Source organism: Coregonus lavaretus, assembly GCF_964263955.1.
Source record: "Coregonus lavaretus genome assembly, chromosome: 1".
NCBI lineage: Eukaryota > Metazoa > Chordata > Actinopteri > Salmoniformes > Salmonidae > Coregonus > Coregonus lavaretus.
The window spans coordinates 14,550,487-14,572,844 of record NC_139988.1 but is presented as its reverse complement, the minus strand read 5'-3'; the positions used below and the strand labels follow the sequence as shown (position 1 = coordinate 14,572,844).

The window sequence follows — 22,358 nt, the reverse complement described above, 5'->3', positions numbered from 1 at the left end:
GGCTATATTCTTTCTGTTTGTGGATTCTGTTTAATCTGGTAGCACCATTTCACCAAATCTAATTTCAGGTACAATGTGGCTAGCGGCTGACAAACCATATAGCTAGCTGTCATACATTTTGTCAGCAAACAAGAAGTTGACCGAATTCAGTTAATGCAAAAAGTGGATTAAACCGTGCTTTTAGAGTTAAAAGTTGTCCTCCTCCTCATGTTGACGCATGCGTCTCTCCGGCCGCGCGCGCTTGTTTTGATTAGTCACGAGTGATTCTGCTTAGGGAAGCGCAAGCCTACCACTGACCTCTGAAAAGGAAAGCCTGTGTCAGTCAGTGATGGGCTACGATAACGATACATTATTAAAATTGTATATATATACAAGACAATAACATTTAAAAAAATATTTTTATTAACACCATAATCAGAAAGAATACCTATTTTAGAGATGGGCTCAAATGAAAAAGTACTGACTTTTTCAATGGTTCACCCCAGAGTCATATATTTAGTCTATATTGTATTAGTTCTGGTTCACCTTATGTAAAAACATTTTTATATATATCAAGGTTGTAATTGTTTGTCACCAGTAAATATTTGTAGCTAAAAAAATATATATATATCAAGGTTGTAATTGTATGTCACCAATACATATTTGTAGCTATATATATATATATATATATATATATATATATATATGTATATATATATATATATATGAAGGTTGTAATTGTATGTCACCAATACATATTTGTAGCTATATATATATATATATATATATATATATATATATATATATATATATATATATATATATATATATATGAAGGTTGTAATTGTATGTCACCAATAAATATTTCTAGCATTACATCATCCTTTGCCAGTATCACAGGATAAGGAACAAAATGAGATGAGATGCTGCAGGGACTGTCTGACTTATCGCACAAAATAATAAAACGAACAAGACCGAATTAAACTTATTGCATAAATGGATAGGGTTACTATATAAACGGGATACAATCTCATCAATATATAACAAATGAAGTCAGACTTAATTTATAAGTTCTCCTCACAGTGGACGTGAAATTATTCAACTGCATTTATGTTCAGCTCATGGTGTTTTAAGACAAGACTTCACTCCCTTTATGTGTGTCGTTCGAAATGGCTGACACTAGACCGTATGGGACTCTTCTGGCGAGCTTTTGACATTATTATTTTAGAATAACGTCTACCTTAACTCGTTATCATTAATGCGAAATGGAAAATATTAAAGCCTAAGTATTCTTAAAGTTGTTATTTCACATTTAATAGGTTAACAAGCTTAAACTTCCTAAATCGCTGCCGTCGCTATGTTTAGCTCTCCGTACGGGCTCAGAGAGGAAAGTTCAAGTAGCAGCTGCATGAGCAACTTCTTGATTCGCCGAAATCTAACCACCACCACAACCAACACGACCAGACATGAGCGCAGTGTGTTTAATTTGACCACCAGTGAAGATGACGATGAGGTTAAATTTGACAGTAAGTTGACAGACACCTGACATTGTTCAAATATGGCCACGCTAACTTGCTAGGCAGAATTGAGAAGTCATGTGTGGGGCTGTCGGCGGAGTCATCCTGCTGTCAGCAAACCTCTCAACCTACCCACTGAACCTACCCAAACTCAGTTTTGGGGGCTGCTTTCGATCCACACCCTCATCATCAGTACCATGGGGCAGATAGATAGATTAGATAGATAGATAGATGGATAGATAGATAGATAGATAGATAGATAGATAGATAGATAGATAGATAGATAGATAGATAGATAGATAGATAGATCGATCACAACTGTGGCTACATCCCTCCTCACATTTTGACAAATAACTAATTTAGCTATGACCAATCAGCTAAGTGAGATATTTTTCTAGAATGTCGTTTATAGCCATGTCTTTCCTTTACTCCTATTGGTTGGTTGGCTGCATGACCATTTCTGCTGCCCCAAAAAGATAACCTTCTTCCCAGTCATAACCCTCTAGTGATGCAACCAGTGGACATGCTTCCCATTACAGTACAGTACTATATACTGATGGCAGACAGTCAATTCAACATCATAAACTGTTGCCAAATCCAATGAGTACAGAATAAACCAACAATCAGCATACACAAATATGAGAGTACATTACATACAGTTTTGTCATGTTTCTCACACTCCCTTTCTCCTTATATTTTGCTACTGACCTGGGGTGGAGGGGCCAGTGTGTACTGTTGTAGACAGATAAGCCTTACCACTGAGCACACCCCAGCATGCATAAACAAGATGGGCTGGCTGACTTTGAAGTGGTTAGGTTAATTTAGCATTAGTGTTGGAATTTTTTCATATTGAGCCAATATCACACATACTGGTAGACAAAATGGACCTAGGGGAGAAAGAAATTGCAGCGTTAATTGCCAAAGTTATTGCCGAAGGTAAGATACATTTTCTATTTCATCTGTTAACTACAAAGCTTATTTTCTTTATAAAGGGGTATTGAAGTAATCACAAAAATAGGTTGGTGATTATTTGTTATGTGATGTTGGCCATCATCTGGCTACAGGACGTTTTGGAGGGGACTGTTCACCATTGAGACACACAACTTTGCTTTTATCCATCTATTACATAATCTATAATCTTGTTACAAACACTTACCACTCGCTCCTCTGTCCTGTCTCTCATTCTCCTCTATGTAAACACAGCGTCAGACTCGGATAACAACTGTGAGGTTCTGATGGCTGGCAAGCAGTACCTGTCCATCCAGGAGTTCGCCTCAGCCATCCCCAACCACCTTCTGCTGGGGTCTCTGCTGGAACACCTGTGCTTTGTCTACGAGAGCGACCCGACCCGCTCACATATGCTCTTCAAAGGTAAAGAGGATCGACTAAACTCTCTCTCTGTCAGTAGAACATTAACATTCTCTGGTTGTTGTGTAGAGGGAGGTTAGGATATGATTATTTTAAACAAAGTAACTTGGTAAACTCCGGGGGGGTTTCTGTGTTTTTGCAACACTTTTGCATCACTGACTTCTGTAAAGATTATTTTTTGCGTGAAGATTCATTAGTAGAAAAAAGAGAACACCTACAGTGAATTATTTCCTGGTCTTTGCCATCCTCTCCAGTCATTGGTCAGCGTTTAGCAGCGATGAACCTCCTCTCCCCATTGGCCATCAGTGATGAGTTCAGCACGGTCAGACTCCAACACAACAGAGCCTTCACTGAACTACTGCGTGCTGCCAGCACCTCCCTGTTCCCGTTCCCACAGGTAACACTTGATGTGTCCATTTAGTGATAATGTAATGCGGGACATGCATGGTCAAGTTTCTTGTTTATCACTGATGTTTGCTCACTGACCAGTTTTCTTCCTGCCATTTCAGGGTAAAATATTATTAAATACAGACACCCAGAGCCTTACGCAAAGGTAACATTGTCTTTTGTTACTAGCACTGACTTTGCTGACAAATACTTTGTTGAGGGAAAATGTACTTGATACGATTGTGATGTGTTGTTGTCCCACCTACAGTGAGGGAAAAAAGTATTTGATCCCCTGCTGATTTTGTACGTTTGCCCACTGACAAAGAAATGATCAGTCTATAATTTTAATGGTAGGTTTATTTGAACAGTGAGAGACAGAATAACAACAAAAAAATCCAGAAAAACGCATGTCAAAAATGTTATAAATTGATTTGCATTTTAATGAGGGAAATAAGTATTTGACCCCTCTGCAAAACATGACTTAGTATTGGTGGCAAAACCCTTGTTGGCAGGTCAGACATTTCTTGTAGTTAGCCACCAGGTTTGCACACATCTCAGGAGGAATTTTGTCCCACTCCTCTTTGCAGATCTTCTCCAAGTCATTAAGGTTTCGAGGCTGACGTTTGGCAACTCGAACATTCAGCTCCCTCCACAGATTTTCTATGGGATTAAGGTCTGGAGAGTGGCTAGGCCACTCCAGGACCTTAATGTGCTTCTTCTTGAGCCACTCCTTTGTTGTCTTGGCCGTGTGTTTTGGGTCATTGTCATGCTGGAATACCCATCCACGACCCATTTTCAATGCCCTGGCTGAGGGAAGGAGGTTCTCACCCAAGATTTGACGGTACATGGCCCCGTCCATCGTCCCTTTGATGCGGTGAAGTTGTCCTGTCCCCTTAGCAGAAAAACACAACCCAAAGCATAATGTTTCCACCTCCATGTTTGACGGTGGGGATGGTGTTCTTGGGGTCATAGGCAGCATTCCTCCTCCTCCAAACACGGCGAGTTGAGTTGATGCCAAAGAGCTTGATTTTGGTCTCATCTGACCACAACACTTTCACCCAGTTCTTCTCTGAATCATTCAGATGTTCATTGGCAAACTTCAGACAGGCCTGTATATGTGCTTTCTTGAGCAGGGGGACCTTGCGGGCGCTGCAGGATTTCAGTCCTTCACGGCGTAGTGTGTTACCAATTGTTTTTTTCTTCTTGACTATGGTCCCAGCTGCCTTGAGATCATTGACAAGATCCTCCCGTGTAGTTCTGGGCTGATTCCTCACCATTCTCATGATCATTGCAACTCCACGAGGTGAGATCTTGCATGGAGCCCTAGGCCGAGAGAGATTGACAGTTCTTTTGTGTTTCTTCCATTTGCGAATAATCGCACCAACTGTTGTCACCTTCTCACCAAGCTGCTTGGCGATGGTCTTGTAGCCCATTCCAGCCTTGTGTAGGTCTACAATCTTGTCCCTGACATCGTTGGAGAGCTCTTTGGTCTTGGCCATGGTGGAGAGTTTGGAATCTGATTGATTAATTGCTTCTGTGGACAGGTGTCTTTTATATAGGTAACAAACTGAGATTAGGAGCACTCCCTTTAAGAGTGTGCTCCTAATCTCAGCTCGTTACCTGTATAAAAGACACCTGGGAGCCAGAAATCTTTCTGATTGAGAGGGGGTCAAATACTTATTTCCTTCATTAAAATGCAAATCAATTTTTAACATTTTTGACATGTGTTTTTCTGGATTTTGTTGTTGTTATTCTGTCCCTCACTGTTCAAATAAACCTACCATTAAAATTATAGACTGATCATTTCTTTGTCAGTGGGCAAACGTACAAAATCAGCAGGGGATCAAATACTTTTTTCCCTCACTGTAGCTATCTTAAGATGAATGCACTAATTGTAAGTTGCTTTGGATAAGAGCGTATGCTAAATGACTAAAATGTAAAAATAAATTAAATGTACTGCTGTGTACGTTGCGTTGTGAGTGGATCTGTGTACGTTGTGTTGTGAGAGGATCTGTGTACGTTGTGTTGTGAGAGGATCTGTGTACGTTGCGTTGTGAGAGGATCTGTGTACGTTGCGTTGTGAGAGGATCTGTGTACGTTGTGTTGTGAGAGGATCTGTGTACGTTGCGTTGTGAGAGGATCTGTGTACGTTGCGTTGTGAGAGGATCTGTGTATGTTGCGTTGTGAGAGGATCTGTGTATGTTGCGTTGTGAGAGGATCTGTGTACATTGTGTTGTGAGAGGATATGTGTACGTTACGTTATAAGAGGATTTGTGTACGTTGCGTTGTGAGAGGATCTGTGTACGTTGCGTTGTGAGAGGATCTGTGTATGTTGCGTTGTGAGAGGATCTCGAGGATCTTGAGGATCTGTCTCTTTGCTAATTGTCCTCCTCTCACCGTAGACCAACAGAAGGTCTGTTCCAGGCACAGACGTCTCGCTACCTCAGCGAGTTTGAAGAGCTCTCTAGACTTGGAAAAGGATCCTATGGCAAAGTCTTCAAGGTACTGAACTGTCCAGTCAAAATAAAAATGATACCAATGCATTAATAAAACCTACAGTGGAGTAAATTCCCCCTCTTTGTTTTTATCATTTGCTTTCTAGGTAACAAACAAGCTGGATGGGCAGAAGTATGCTGTGAAGAAAATTCTCATCAAGAATGTTTCACGGGAAGACTGCATGAAGGTATGCTATTTTTCCACAATTCATTTAAAATGTATTGAGTTTTAATGATCCAAAAATGCAGTATACTTCAGTGCAGTATTCGATAATGGACACAAGTGAGTTTCAGTCATTGAGTATTTTCCTGTCTTTGTTTCAGGTTCTCAGAGAGGTGAAAGTGTTATCCAGTCTTCAGCACATCAATGTAGTGGGCTACCACACTGCCTGGATGGAGCATGTCGCACCTGCTTTTACCAGTGACTTCCGTTACTTCTCTCCTCTGACATGTTCTACATTCAAATGATTTAATTTATTCATAGCTAACCTCTCTTCATTGTTGTTGTTTTTTCACATCATTTCACATTTGGTACAATTTCTCAATTTCAGACCCTGCATCAATACTCTCAGCACTGGAAACGCCTGCGCTGCCAGAACGGTACGATTATTATATCGTATAACTGAATTACATGATTCAGTATCATATTCGATTCTGAAACATGTATTTTTCCACTCTCACAGCACTGAGGAGAGTACCGGCAGTAGCAACGGCTCCTCAATAGTCTTTGAGAGCTCAGATTACCCAAAGGAGCCAGTGGCCATAGGTAAAGCACCAGAGATCCTCCGGGTGAAAGCCCTGGCCCCTAAAGAGGAGAAGAGCACGCAGGCGGTGTGTCCTAAAACCATGCGCCACACCCGTGTCCCAGAGAACTTTGTCCCCTGTGTGTTCCTGGGACGGCGTGGCCTGACGCCGGACGGCTGCCCTGCGGTCAGCTGGGATGGCTCGGCCCTGTCGGAGGAGGCCTCAGGAACCAGGAACAGGATTGAGCTGAACAACAACTCCTACATCGACGTGGGGAGCGAGGAGTGGGACACGAAATGCCCCGCCAAGGAGGTATTTATACTGTGTAACCTATATAATGGAGCTCAGTAGGGCCTCTTATCCTGTTGTTTTAACACAATCCTCTAATCTTCCAACTCTCTGTATGTATAGATGATGTTTTTGTCAAACTCTGATTTTACTGGACACTATTCAATGGCTACCTCAGGTGCAGTTCCACCTTATGCTGTATATTCAGATGCAGCTGTGTGAACGTTCGCTCAAAGACTGGATCTCAGAGAGAACCACCGAACACACCTCACAAAGTGAGCATATATATAACTTTCACAATAAGATGCACCCCTTTGTTGCTTTGGCTCTTCATGCAACATTATCAATGTTTTGATTAAGTTTATATTATGCAGAATTTGGTAATGAGTATGTTTTGGCTTTTGTTTTACAGATCCTTACGGGTCTGTGGACACGAAACAAACCCTAAGCATTCTACATAAAATACTTGAAGGAGTGGAATACATTCACTCTAGAGGTATCATGCACAGAGACCTGAAGGTATGTTCTTTACAAGTGTATATTATTTAAGTGACTATTATTTTATTTCATAAGAAAAATAAGTGCACCATCAAATGATCACAAAGGAGGTTTTGCCTCTCTCTGATGAGGTAGATCACACGAGGTAATATGTGTTCAAATGTAAAAGTAACATGCCCTAGCTTTCACCTTCATGGACAGGAGGAGTTAGACTCCTTGAGGCATGGTGAAGTCCTCCATATTGGGAAAGCGGGGGAACCGAGGTGGGATTTAATCACCCTCCTTAATAAACGTGACATTGCATGCGTTTTCACAGTGATTAAACAAAGTCATGCACCCTGTCTAGCAGAACCTGCTTCAGGCTCCCTCTACCGTGACTCTTCCCATAGAGCTGGTAGATGTGGAACATATGAGGCTCCTAGGCTGCTGGCTGTAGCTGGTCCCTCTGGTCAAAGTACTCCCTGAGCAGGTGGCCACCTCTGTTGGTCAGGTGGTAGGTCGTGGTAAGCAGCTTCCCCAGCAGAGAGGTGTGCCTCAGGTTGAGCTTCTGATCCAGAAACAGGAAGTTCTCCCCTGCAGTGGTCAGCTGGTTGATGCCGGCTCCATACTTTAGGAGGAGCTCCACTACGGCCTCGTGGCCCCCGCTACAGGCCTCGTGCAGGGCCGTGCGCGCGGCATGGTTCACTGTGTTCAGCCCCCTGGTCCAGCAGCTCAGGGATACAGCTCAGGTCCACTGACAGGGCCTTCACTGGCTTGTTGGCTGCCGCCAGGAGGAGGGGGCTGTTCCCCGACTTATTCATCACCTTCAACACAAAACATAAACAACAAAGGAACTAAAAAGACCAATTAACCAAAAACAAATCAAATCAAATTGTATTGGTCACATACACATATTTAGCAGATGTTATTGCGGGTGTAGCGAAATGCTTGTGTTCCTAGCTCCAACAGTGCAGTAGTATCTAACAATTCACAACAATACACAAATCTAAAAGTAAAAGAATGGAATTAAGAAATATATAAATATTAGGATGAGCAATGTCGGGAGTGGCATTGACTAAAATACAGTAGAATAGAATACAGTATATACATATGAGTAAAGCAGTATGTGAACATTATTAAAGTGACTAGTGATCCATTATTAAAGTGGCCAGTGATTCCATGTCTATGTATATTGGGCAGCAGCCTTTTAAGGTACAGGGTTGCGTAACCGGGTGGAAGCCAGCTAGTGATGGCTATTTAACAGTCTGATGGCCTTGAGATAGAAGCTGTTTTTCAGTCTCTCGGTCCCAGCTTTGATGCACCTGTACTGACCTCGCCTTTTGGATGATAGAGGGGTGAACAGGCCGTGGCTCGGGTGGTTGATGTACTTGATGATCTTTTTGACCTTCCTGTGACATCGAGTGCTGTAGGTGTCCTGGAGGGCAGGCAGTGTGCCCCCGGTGATGCGTTGGGCAGACCGCACCACCCTCTGGAGAGCCCTGCGGTTGCAGGCGGTGCAGTTGCCGTACCAGGCGGTGATACAGCCCGACAGGATGCTCTCAATTGTGCATCTGTAAAAGTTTCTTAGGGTCTTTGGCCAAGCCAAATTTCTTCAGCCTCCTGACGCTGTTGCGCCTTCTTCACCACACTGTCTGTGTGGGTGGACCATTTCAGATTGTCAGTGATGTGTACGCCGAGGAACTTGAAGCTTTCCACCTTCTCCACTGCGGTCCCATCGATGTGGATAGGGGCGTTCTCCCTCTGCTGTTTCCTGAAGTCCACGATCATCTCCATCGTTTTGTTGACGTTGAGTGAGAGGTTATTTTCCTGGCACCCTCACCTCCTCTCTGTAGGCTGTCTCGTCATTGTTGGTAATCAGGCCTACTACTGTTGTGTCGTCTGCAAACTTGATGATTGAGTTGGAGGCATGCATGGCCACGCAGTCATGGGTGAAGAGGGAGTACAGGAGGGGGCTGAACATGCACCCTTGTGGGGCCCCTGTGTTGAGGATCAGCGAAGTGGAGGTGTTGTTTCCTACCTTCACCACCTGAGGGCGGCCTGTCAGGAAGTCCAGGACAACAGTTGCACAGGGCGGGGTTCAGACCCAGGGCCCCGAGCTTAATGATGAGCTTGGAGGGTACTATGGTGTTGAAGGCTGACCTATAGTCAATTAACAGCATTCTGACGTAGGTATTCCTCTTGTCCAGATGGGATAGGGCAGTGTGCAGTGCGATGGTGATTGCATCGTCTGTGGATCTATTGGGGTGGTAAGCAAATTGAAGTGGGCCTATGGTGTCAGGTAAGGTAGAGGTGATATGATCCTTAACTAGCCTCTCAAAGGACTTCATGATGACAGAAGTGAGTGCTACGGGGCGATAGTCATTTAGTTCAGTTACCTTTGCTTTCTTGGGTACAGGAGCAATGGTGGACATCTTGAAGCAAGTGGGGACAGCAGACTGGGGTAGGGAGAGATTGAATATGTCCGTAAACACTCCAGCCAGCGGGTCTGCGTATGCTCTGAGGACGCGGCTAGGGATGCCGTCTGGGCCGGCAGCCTTGCGAGGGTTAACACGCTTAAATGGCTTACTCACGTCGGCCACGGAGAACGAGAGCCCACAGTCCTTTGGAGCGGGCTGCGTCGGTGGCACTGTGTTATCCTCAAAGCGGGTGAAGGTGTTTAGCTTGTCTGGGAGCAAGACGTCGGTGTCCGCGACATGGCTGGTTTTCCCTTTGTAATCCGTGATTGTCTGTAGACCCTGCTACATACGTATTGTGTCTGAGGCGTTGAATTGCGACTCCATTTTGTCTCTGTACTGATGTTTTGCCTGTGATTGCCTTACGGAGGGAATAACTACACTGTTTGTATTTGACCATATTCCCAGTCACCTTGCCATGATTAAATGTGGTGGTTCGCACTTTCAGTTTTGCGCGAATGCTGCCATCTATCCACGGTTTCTGGTTTGAGTAGGTTTTAATTGGGGCCGACTTCAACAAGGTTTATCAGGCTGGCTGTCATCTCTGTATTGAGGATCCCGGCAGCCATATGCAGGGATCCTGGCAACAGGCATCCTGTTGATTTTGGCGCCAAGGTGCCAGGATGCGGATAGCGGGCAGAGCTCCGTAGCGAACGGCGCAAAAATCAAACAGGATCATGACCCTGCATATGGCTGCCGGGATCCTCAATACAGAGATGACAGCCAGCCTGATCAACCTTGTTGAAGTGCGGTGGCCGTCACTCTCCACCTAGAAGACCACAATCAATGGAAATAAGATGTTGATTGTGTTTGTGACTTCTGGTTTTAAGTCTAGGCACACAATCTAGGCACAGATCTTGGATCAGCTTGAACCCTTGGGGGGAAATGCAAAGCTGACAATAACATCAGCGTCTACAGGCAACTTCATCATGCTTTGTGTTTAAGATAATTGTTTTAAGTGTATGCATTCATTTTTCAAGTGATGGAACAATTTTAGAAGTATCTTCAAATTATCAATTAACCAACCAATCTATCTATCAATTAACCAATCAATGACCGTTGATGTTGACTCCGTGGCTGGAGAGCACCTGACGCAGGCCTCGGCCCGGTGCTGCATGGACATCATGGCCGTCTCAAACTTGGTGCGTGGCTTGGGCCAAGAGGCCAGGATGGTGGGCCAGTGGGTGATTACCAGGTGCAGGGCGTTGCGGCCTCGCTGTTCCCTGGAGGTTGCAAGAATGAGGACATGGAGGAAATGGACATGTTAGAATGGTTTTGTTTTGCTGGTTTTGTTTTGCTGGTGGTACCAACTGGTGCCGACGGAGATGGTGGCCTCGCAACTAGCTCTTAGTATTATTATAATTTTTTACATTATTAGCTCAGAAAATGTTTTATAACATTACATACAGCCGGTAAAAACTATTGGATATCAGAGCGGCGGTAACTCACCAAAACTACCAGCATTACGTCCAGGAATACGACTTTCCCGAAGCAGATCCTTTGTTCGCTCTCCCCAGGGCAATTTAACTGATTCCAGAGGCCGAACCAAAACATCGCCGGCGGAAGAGAGGCACTCAGAGCGGCCTGCTGGTTCGACTTAGGAGGCGCGCACACCACCCACCGCATCCGAGTATTTAATTTATTTTGTATTATTATTTTTTTTTATATACAGTGAGGGAAAAAAGTATTTGATCCCCTGCTGATTTTGTAAGTTTGCCCACTGACAAAGACATGATCAGTCTATAATTTTAATGGTAGGTTTATTTGAACAGTGAGAGACAGAATAACAACAACAAAATCCAGAAAAATGCATGTCAAAAAAGTTATAAATTGATTTGCATTTTAATGAGGGAAATAAGTATTTGACCCCTCTGCAAAACATGACTTAGTACTTGGTGGCAAAACCCTTGTTGGCAATCACAGAGGTCAGACGTTTCTTGTAGTTGGCCACCAGGTTTGCACACATCTCAGAAGGGATTTTGTTCCACTCCTCTTTGCAGATCTTCTCCAAGTCATTAAGGTTTTGAGGCTGACGTTTGGCAACTTGAACCTTCAGCTCCCTCCACAGAATTTCTATGGGATTAAGGTCTGGAGACTGGCTAGGCCACTCCAGGACCTTAATGTGCTTCTTCTTGAGCCACTCCTTTGTTGCCTTGGCCGTGTGTTTTGGGTCATTGTCATGCTGGAATACCCATCCACAACCCATTTTCAATGCCCTGGCTGAGGGAAGGAGGTTCTCACCCAAGATTTGACGGTACATGGCCCCGTCCATCGTCCCTTTGATGCGGTGAAGTTGTCCTGTCCCCTTAGCAGAAAAACACCCCCAAAGCATAATGTTTCCACCTCCATGTTTGACGGTGGGGATGGTGTTCTTGGGGTCATAGGCAGCATTCCTCCTCCTCCAAACACGGCGAGTTGAGTTGATGCCAAAGAGCTTGATTTTGGTCTCATCTGACCACAACACTTTCACCCAGTTCTCGTCTGAATCATTCAGATGTTCATTGGCAAACTTCAGACGGGCCTGTATATGTGCTTTCTTGAGCAGGGGGACCTTGTGGGCGCTGCAGGATTTCAGTCCTTCACGGCGTAGTGTGTTACCAATTGTTTTCTTGGTGACTATGGTCCCAGCTGCCTTGAGATCATTGACAAGATCCTCCCGTGTAGTTCTGGGCTGATTCCTCACCGTTCTCATGATCATTGCAACTCCACGAGGTGAGATCTTGCATGGAGCCCCAGGCCAAGGGATATTGACAGTTCTTTTGTTTTTCTTCCATTTGCGAATAATCGCACCAACTTTTGTCACCTTCTCACCAAGCTGCTTGGCGATGGTCTTGTAGCCCATTGCAGCCTTGTGTGGGTCTACAATCTTGTCCCTGACATCCTTGGAGAGCTCTTTGGTCTTGGCCATGGTGGAGAGTTTGGAATCTGATTAATTGATTGCTTCTGTGGACAGGTGTCGTTTATACAGGTAACAAACTGAGATTAGGAGCACTCCCTTTAAGAGTGTGCTCCTAATCTCAGCTCGTTACCTGTATAAAAGACACCTGGGAGCCAGAAATCTTTCTGATTGAGAGGGGGTCAAATACTTATTTCCCTCATTAAAATGCAAATCAATTTATAACATTTTTGACATGCGTTTTTCTGGATTTTTTTCTTGTTATTCTATCTCTCACTGTTCAAATAAAACTACCTTTAAAATTATAGACTGATAATGTCTTTGTCAGTGGGCAAACATACAAAATCAGCAGGGGATCAAACTTTTTTCCCTCACTGTAGGTGAGACAACAACACATCACAATCGTATCAAGTACATTTTCCCTCAACAAAGTATTTGTCAGCATATACAATACTGGCATTACGCATATAGCTTTTTTCATGTTTTAGGATATCAAGTAAGCTATTACGCATCAGTTACGCACAATTGTTTTGGAGTAGCTAACTGAAGCTGGCTAGCTTTATAAAAGCCTGAGTAGATTTAGCTTGCTTCATAGGATACCCCTCTGGACTTCTGTCAAGATCGCATCATAGAATTCAGCTAGGGCTGACCCCATTTAGTCGACTGGTCGATTGTTTGGTTGATAGGCTGTTAGTCGACCGAGATTTCTTTAGTTGAGCAGTCACAATTTTTTTATAACTTTTTTCATGGTGCACAATACACCTGTCTGATTGGCTCCTGTCTCAGTGGACTAATCAGAGGCCACGGGGACAGCACAGTCCATCACTCTAAGACAGTTTGAAAGATATGGCAGATAGAAGCAAACTGGATGGACTTCATGAAAATGATCGGAGAGGTTGAGGGTAGAGGAAGTTCAGAAGTAAAAACAAACAAAATAGAACTATTGTAAAATTGACTGTGTCCATAAAATGCATAAGCTGGAAGTAGAGGCCTAAGCATTGTTGTTCACTAGTTTACTCCAATTAGGGGAGGGTGGTGGGGTTGGAGAGTAATAAAGGGAAATATATATTTTTAAAGGATATGTATATATATATATATATATATATGTATGTATATGTATTTATATGTATGTACAGTGGCTTGCGAAAGTATTCAACCCCCTTGGCATTTTTCCTATTTGGAATTAATATGGATTTTGGGGGGGGTTGTATCATTTGATTTACACAACATGCCTACCACTTTGAAGAAGCAAAATATTTTTTATTGTGAAACAAACAAGAAATAATTCAAAAAAACTGAAAACTTGAGCAATTACAGCTGCAAGTCTCTATAAGCTTTGCACATCTAGCCACTGGGATTTTTGCCCATTCTTCAAGGCAAAACTGCTCCAGCTCCTTCAAGTTGGATGGGTTTGCTTATTTTTTATGGACAGATACTCCAATCTCCGCTGTGGAGCTTTGCAGCTCCTTCAGGGTTATCTTTGGTCTCTTTGTTGCCTCTCTGATTAATGCCCTCCTTGCCTAGTCCGTGAGTTTTGGTGGGCGGCCCTCTCTTGGCAGGTTTGTTGTGGTGCCATATTCTTTCCATTTTTTTATATATATATATATATATATATATATTTTTTTTTTGTCATTTAGCAGATGCTCTTATCCAGAGCGACTTACAGGAACAATTAGGGTTAAGTGCCTTTCTCAAGGGCACAGACAGATTTTTCACCTAGTCGGCTCAGGGATTAGAACCAGCGACCTTTCGGTTACTGGCACAACGCTCTTAACCACTAAGCTACCTGCCGCCCAGACAATAATGGATTTAATGGTGCTCCGTGGGATGTTCAAAGTTTCAGATCTTTTTTTATAACCCAACCCTGATCTGTACTTCTCCACAACTTTGTCCCTGACCTGTTTGGAGAGCTCCTTGGTCTTCATGGTGCCGCTTGCTTGGTGGTGCCCCTTGCTTAGTGGTGTTGCAGACTCTGGGGCCTTTCAGAACAGGTGTATATATACTGAGATCATGTGACAGGTCATGTGACACTTAGATTGCACAGAGGTGGACTTTATTTAACTAATTATGTGACTTATATATATATATACAGTTGAAGTCGGAAGTTTACATACACTTAGTGTTATGATGAGTTTCTGGTATCGAGAAGTTCAGGATGCAAGAGAGTAGTCGACCACTTAGATGGGGAGTTGATTCAGTCATTATTTAATGGTACTGGATTCAATGACAAGCGGTATGTGCGTAGCCTCTTGTCATCTGAATGACTTCCATAGAAAATGTCTCAGTTTATATAATGCCTTCCGAGCTACTTCTATCCCACAGTTGCCAACCATTATTGAGTGTCACTCATCTACTACAATAGGATCCCCATACATGGTATCGTGTGGTACCCTAGCCAGGCCATTACACCACGTACTCCTTCTAAGATTAGCAACAGTGGCCCCCAATCTATTTTGGCACGCCAACCTTCTTTCACTCACCCGTGACATCAATAACATGTGGCGTGTCCTTGTCCTCTCGATATGAGATCAATCGACATTAACCAAAACTGCATCAAAAGACGTTATATCACTTAGGTTGGAGTCATTAAAACTCATTTTTCAACCACTCCACAAATTTCTTGTTAACGAACTATAGTTTTGGCAAGTCGGTTAGGACATCTACTTTGTGCATGACACAAGTAATTTTTCCAATAATTGTTTACAGACAGATTATTTCACTTATAATTCACTGTATCACAATTCCAGTGGGTCAGAAGTTTACATACACTAAGTTGACTGTGCCTTTTAAACAGCTTGGAAAATTCCAGAAAATGATTTCATGGCTTTAGAAGCTTCTGATAGGCTAATTATCATAATTTGAGTCAATTGGAGGTGTACCTGTGGATGTATTTCAAGGCCTACCTTCAAACTCAGTGCCTCTGCTTGACATCATGGGAAAATCTAAAGAAATCAGCCAAGACCTCCGAAAAAAATGTGTAGACCTCCACAAGTCTGGTTCATCCTTGGGAGCAATTTCCAAACGCCTGAAGGTACCACGTTCATCTGTACAAACAATAGTACGCAAGGATAAACACCATGGGACCACGCAGCCGTCATACCACTCAGGAAGGAGACGCTTTCTGTCTCCTAAAGATGAACGTACTTTGGTGCGAAATGTGCAAATAAATCCCAGAAAAACAGCAAAGGACCTTGTGAAGATGCTGGAGGAAACAGGTACAAAAGTATCTATATCCACAGTAAAACTAGTCCTATATCGACATAACCTGAAAGGCCGCTCAGCAAGGAAGAAGCCACTGCTCCAAAACCGCCATAAAAAAGCCAGACTACGGTTTGCAACAAAAGATCGTACTTTTTGGAGAAATGTCCTCTGGTCTGATGAAACAAAAATAGAACTGTTTGGCCATAATGACCATCGTTATGTTTAGAGGAAAAAGGGGAAGGCTTGCAATCCGAAGAACACCATCCCAACCGTGAAGCACGGGGGTTGCAGCATCATGCTGTGGGGGTGCTTTGCTGCACGAGGGACTGGTGCACTTCACAAAATAGATGGCATCATGAGGAAGGGTAATTATGTGGATATATTGGCGCAACATCTCAAGACATCAGTCAGGAAGTTAAAGCTTGGTCGCAAATGGGTCTTCCAAATGGACAATGACCCCAAGCATACTTCCAAAGTTGTGGCAAAATGGCTTAAGAACAACAAAGTCAAGGTATTGGAGTGGCCATCACAAAGCCCTGACCTCAATCCTATAGAAAATGTGTGGGCAGAACTGAAAAGGCGTGTGCGAGCAAGGAGGCCTACAAACCTGACTCAGTTACACCAGCTCTGTCAGGAGGAATGGGCCAAAATTCACCCAAGTTATTGTGGGAAGCTTGTGGTGATCCTAACTGACCTAAAACAGGGAATTTTTACTTGGATTAAATGTCAGGAATTGTGAAAAACTGAGTTTAAATGTATTTGGCTAAGGTGTATGTAAACTTCCGACTTCAACTGTACATCAATAGCATATATCTCTGCATATCATTGGAAGTGATGAAGACAATTACATTTGATGGAAGTTACAATCTATCTGCAATATTACATCTGATCTATCCCCCCCCCAAAAAAAAGACGTGATACTGAAATTGTATATAGTTATGTTATGTAAAAAGAATGGTGCAACACTAATAAATCTAATATTTTATAACAAATGTGTTTTCTCCCGTGTTGGATACGCTCGCTCTCCACGGTTCTGAAAGATCATCTTCAGTGCGCCGTAGAATTGGTGCCTTTCCCTATGTTGCTATGTGCATAACAGCAAAGTTAATCAGCATATTGGGATTGAGAACAATGCGGTGAAGACAGCAGCAGCAGAGATGAGGAAACAGCCCTTGCCTTAGCCTAATTGTCTAAGGAAATTGAAGAGAGAGGCAACCTAACTTAATTAGGTCTATAATCAATAGCCTAACTGTTAAATGTGCCTGGCTTTATAAATCCTCCATATATATCTACAGAAATTAGACAGATCTTGCTTCTGTTTCCTGTTCAAGTGTTTGTTTAATAGCTGATTCGGTGAACACCAAGCCTCATGCAATTGCAAAATGTCGGTAAAGCAATTTCACAGATTCAGCTGTTTTTCATCTTTGCTATGCTGTAATAAAGGCTTTACATTATTTTTTTGTTAGAACATACTGGTATTACTGAATTATTTAGTGTTGTTTACACTGTTCTAAACAGGCAGAAAAGTAATATTGTAATCTAACTGCACCTGTTTGTCGCACATAATATGCACGCAGCTCTCACTCCTATACCCTCCTTTTTCTAGATCTACTTCTTATTGTTATTACTACTATTATTATTATGATCATCATTATAATAATAAGTAATGTCCTTATCATTAGGAGGGTCAGTATAACCACCATTGAGCTGTAGGCCTAAGATCGCGTCCTGTTTAGTCTTAATACCGTAACTGTACTGTATTGATCAATCATTCATTCGTTCATGCCATCACACAGCATATGAGACATTCATGCTTTGAAATGCAATCAAGCATTTTAGTTTTAAAATTAAATAACAAAGGGAGCTTTGAATAATTAACCTAAACAATAAATAAACCGCAATTCACGAATGCATGCAACTGTTTTTAGTCTACTGTAATAAAGGCTTTATATATTTTTTTTTCTTTCGTTAGAACACTCCTTTACACTTACTTATTAAGTGTTCCAAATGGTCCGAAAAAATCATAATATTGTAATCTAACAGCAACTGTTTGGCACACAAAATACTTACGCAACACTTGCGCCTATACCCTCCTTTTTCATGATTTCCAGTAGCTTCCACAACTAAGTGATATGTCTTCCAAAGATCTGACTTCCCCTATCCCTCCTGAACAACCTGTAAACATTGGCCCGTTTCGAGATTCTTTTTCACGTCCTCCGCATCCATTTTGCTGTCGACATTACTGTGTTCAGAGTTTGTTATAACCAATGTATTGATGTGATTATGACAGGCTTTAGGTCAGGCCCTATTGGTCACATGCATGCAATGCTTACCGGTACATGTTTCACGTAAAGAGAGCAAGGGGTTGAGGGAATGTTTATCCTAAACAAATTAGGGATTTCGGTAACAGAACTTTTCAGTCAGAAACAAGTAAGAAACTAAATGGCTGAAATGATGTTGCAGCTTCAGCACGGACAGCGCAATAAATACTTGCTGTGCTGTGGTGCCTTTTGGCTGCAGTAGGGAGGAGAGAGAGACAACGTGCACCAGTCACACAGGCACTCCCTGTCATTTTTTTTAAATATACAGTGTGACCGTTGGACTCTTTCTTGAGTAATTTGTGTGTCTTAATTATTTAATCAAACAGTGTGCTTAAAGCATCAGACAAGCTCAGTGCATATGTAGTTGGTTTTATTCAAAGTATGAAGAAAAAAAATGAAAAGAAATGTATGCACTCACACTAACTGTAAGTCGCTCTGGATAAGAGCGTCTGCTAAATGACTAAAATGTAAAATGTGTGTCTTTCTATATATGGAAAAAATAAGTTTAAACATTTCGACCAATCGATTGGTCGAAAGAACAGGACGACTCTTGGTTGACCAATATTTTTTTAAGTTGAGGACAGCCCTAAATTCAGCATCTGAAAAGTTGACGTTTGTTTCCATACTTCATAGGTAGAAGATCCTTTTCAAAAAATAAGATTTGCGCTTGGTTCATAGTACTGGGGTTATGGGGTTATGTCAGTAACCTCCGGTAACCGCTAGATGCGGTTGTAATAAACAGCGGTTTCTGTTTTCTTCCTACCAATGTGGCTCTATCTTTGGAACGGTTCAAACTACAAAATATGTTAACCCCATCACTGAAAGATAATACTCTCAGGAACACAATGCCCACAAGCCTCATTAGAACAGAGTGGACAAGATCAGACAGTAAATCCGACTGGGGGGAAAATAACATCATCATCATCATCTTCTACGCAGAAGATCATAAAAAATTATTGCCTGAGGATCTTCTCAACTTCCCAATACCTTTCTGATGCATTTCAGTCACTTCAAACCATACTTCCTTCAGTTTTACTGTCTTCAGATTTGAAATACTGTCAAACGTATTGTCAGACTGATTTGTAATAGACTGTCATAGCCCCAATTTAAAAAGTAAATATTGGCCGTTGATTACATAACCTTTTTTTTTTACATGGTGGGGTTGCAAAAAAAATGTTATATCAGAATGGGGTCGCGGGCCAAAAACGTTTGAGAAACCCTGCTCTACATTATTGAAAAGCTGTGCGTTTGGTTATCGTGAAATTCTGGTTTTCAGCCTCAACAGTAGCCTTGCAGCAAACAGTAAATTACAGTGCTGTACTCTTGTCAGTGCTCTGATGCTGTTTCTCAATAATAGGCAAGTTTGGAAACGTCATCATTCACAGGGTATCAGACCCTGTGACTGATAACGCACTGGCAGATATTTAGGCTAGAGAAAATGACAGAAACATGTTTTTAAACACTTACCTGGCTTTAAAGTGTAGAAAAAAACAGTACAGTATTTCCAAATCTGAACAGGCTCGTTGTCGGGGTGAGATTTGATAATACTAGACACAGCTCTAACTATTGCTTCATTAATTTTAAATAGCAAATTATCAAATTGAGTTGCACCCCATTTTGCCCTCAGAAAAGCCTCAATTCGTCGGTGCATGGACTCTACAAGGTGTTGAAAGCGTTCCACATGGGGTTTGGCCCATGTTGACTCCAATGCTTCCCACAGTTGTGTCAAGTTGGCTGGATGTCCTTTGGGTGGTGGACCATTCTTGATACACATTGGAAACTGTTGAGTGTGAAAAACCCAGCAGCGTTGCAGTTTTTCACACACTCAAACCGGTGCGCCTGGCACCTGCTACCATACCCCATTCAAAGGCACTTAAATATTTTGTCTTGCCCATTCACCCTCTGAATGGTACAAATACACAATCCATGTCTCAAATGTCTCAAAGCTTTAAAAAAATCCTTCTTTAACCTGTCTCCTCCCCTTCATCTACACTGATTGATGTGGATTTAACAGGTGACATCAATAAGGGATCATAGCTTTCAACTGGATTAGCCTGGCAGTCTGTCATGGAAAGAGCAGGTGTTACTAATGTTTTGTACACTCAGTGTATAATGCATGAATTAGGGGTTAAGACATGGTTTGTTCCTAATATTACCTATTTGAAATGAATTTTTTAAAAGTTGATCAATATACTAAAGCATTAATGTGGCCTAGTGGTAATGACAAAATAGAATTGTGCATTTTAGAGTAGAATCCTTGTTTTAGAATCTCCAATAGCATTATGACCTCACACTCACCATAAAAATGTGATATTATGTGAATGTTTTACATTTTGTATGCTTTTTGTTTTATAGCCCAGGAATATTTTCCTGCATGGACATGACTGCCATGTGAGGATTGGAGACTTTGGACTGGCTTGCCGGGCCATCATAAAGGATGAAGAGGAAAAGCCACCCTCCACCTCACAGAACACCGGTGAGAAACGGATTGAATCTCTTTTTCTAATGTGTCTATCAACACAAGCTCAGTGGTTGTAACAGTTGTTACAATATATAGCTATGTAAACATTCAACATCTCAAAGATGTATACAGGGTATCAAATCAAAGTGGGTATAGGTGTAATTCCTGAAATCGCCAGTAGATGGGGTTGTGGCTCTATGCATCCAAATCCCTTTCTATGACACAACATTGAACTTGAACCCACATTTCCCTGGCTGGTTCTGGTACTGTGTGTATTTTTGACACTGCTTGTACTCTTTCTGTAGGTTCCTCACACACCACTGGAGTGGGGACATTTGTTTACGCTGCACCTGAACAACTGGAGGGCTCCCACTATGATTCAAAGGTAAATCATCTCCATCATTTCAGAAATATTTGACACACCAAAATTACTGGGCACAATCAGTGTGAGTTTTCTACATAAAACAAACTTTTATTGAATTATAATGATGATAATATAACAATTGTATTTATAAACCAATTGATACACAGTAAAACAACATATAAAACATATTTGGATCACTATACCTTTTCTTCTGCCCTACAGTCAGACATGTACAGTATAGGAGTGGTGGCCCTGGAGCTGTTCCAGCCCTTTGGGACAGAGATGGAGCGTGTGCGTACACTAGGGGACCTCCGTGATGGGAAGGTCCCAGACTCCTTCTCCCAGGGCTGGCCTGTCCTGGCCAAGTACATCACACTGCTGACCAGCAGAGACCCCTCTCTACGACCCAGCGCCACACAGCTGCTGCAGAGCGAGCTGTTCAGCAGCAAAGACATGGTATGGATGACCAGGCTGGCTGGGAACGAGACTACTATTTTGATAGATATGTGCTTGATGTACTTGTTGTTGAATTTCAGCTTGCCATATTTACGCTGCTATTGAACAAGTTCAAACACACATGAGCCAAATGTTAGTAGTATTGCTTGGCTATAATTATTTGACCTAGGTCACTTTCAGACACTGCAACCAGGTTCAATCTGGTACAAAACTACTAAAAGTAAATATCAGGAAAATAATGTTACACTTTGGTATCACAGATCAAACCTCTCCAATGGCCCTCATCTCCTTCCAGGTTATCCATGGCTTGCAGAGAAGAGTTGAAGAGCAGGAAGAGGAGATAGTTCAACTCAGGAGACAGATCAGTCAGCTACAGACTCAGAGCACGCAACAAGCATCCCTTCCAATGGACAAGAACTGACATCAACCATCTCTGCCCATCTTCAAACCTGTTATATTCAAACCCTTTACCTTACCACATGAATCATTTGGTGCAAATGGTTGAATGTGTGTGTGTGGCTGTTACAATGTGCCATTATTTAACATTTTAAAACTGTACAATAAATCTTATTTAATTTACACTCATCTTGAGTCTCATTGCACACTGAATATTTTTTATCTGGTCAAGATTAATTTACATAATTTGTGGTTGAGATTAATATACTCATATGATGAAGGTAATCAAACCAACAAGGCAGGTATTTGTTTGACCACACTTGAATTCTAGGCAATTAATAAGACACACTCACTCCCGTTAATTATTGTTACGCATGCATCAGACAGTCATGAACCGTCTGGGAGTACAGTTGTTGTATAAGCTTTGTTTTCTAAGTAAATAGGCATAGCACACTCACACATTACATTCGGGATTGAAAACGATCCAAATCCAATATAATGCATACAAATTCTCCATTAATTAACGGTTTTTAA

At 42.1% G+C, this 22,358-nt stretch overlaps 1 protein-coding gene and 1 pseudogene across 3 annotated transcripts; one reads left to right on the top strand and one right to left on the bottom strand.

Annotated features, from left to right (window-relative positions):
• The first annotated feature begins 1,123 nt into the window (after window positions 1-1,123).
• Window positions 1,124-22,013, top strand: LOC311127604 (eukaryotic translation initiation factor 2-alpha kinase 1-like). Of its 2 annotated transcripts, none has more exons than XM_084159423.1 (15): window positions 1,124-1,505; window positions 2,700-2,867; window positions 3,119-3,261; window positions 3,374-3,417; window positions 5,654-5,753; window positions 5,854-5,934; window positions 6,071-6,167; window positions 6,298-6,346; window positions 6,430-6,802; window positions 6,957-7,053; window positions 7,191-7,297; window positions 20,503-20,623; window positions 20,914-20,993; window positions 21,195-21,428; window positions 21,724-22,013. In XM_084159423.1, exons 1-15 carry the CDS (start codon window positions 1,337-1,339, stop codon window positions 21,847-21,849), a joined length of 1,989 nt encoding a protein of 662 aa, XP_084015549.1. In that variant the 5' UTR covers window positions 1,124-1,336; the 3' UTR covers window positions 21,850-22,013. The 2 variants fall into 2 exon arrangements, with proteins under 2 accessions (XP_084015549.1, XP_084015550.1); XM_084159424.1 differs by lacking the exon at window positions 1,124-1,505 and adding an exon at window positions 2,213-2,432.
• On the bottom strand, window positions 7,328-18,167 carry LOC311115965 (ankyrin repeat domain-containing protein 61-like; annotated as a pseudogene). Its single transcript has 4 exons — window positions 18,160-18,167; window positions 10,823-10,952; window positions 10,248-10,498; window positions 7,328-8,109 (listed from the first exon to the last, which is right to left on the bottom strand). The product of its transcript is annotated as an ankyrin repeat domain-containing protein 61-like (transcript).
• Window positions 22,014-22,358: the final 345 nt, after the last annotated feature.

Bases quoted from the DNA above. Each gene is read 5' to 3' on its own strand.
- LOC311127604 (XM_084159423.1), top strand. From the start codon at position 1,337: ATGTTTAGCTCTCCGTACGGGCTCAGAGAGGAAAGTTCAAGTAGCAGC. The intron at 3,262-3,373 runs GTAACACTTGAT...CTGCCATTTCAG, and splicing joins CCCTGTTCCCGTTCCCACAG to GGTAAAATATTATTAAATAC. The intron at 21,429-21,723 runs GTATGGATGACC...ATCTCCTTCCAG, and splicing joins TGTTCAGCAGCAAAGACATG to GTTATCCATGGCTTGCAGAG.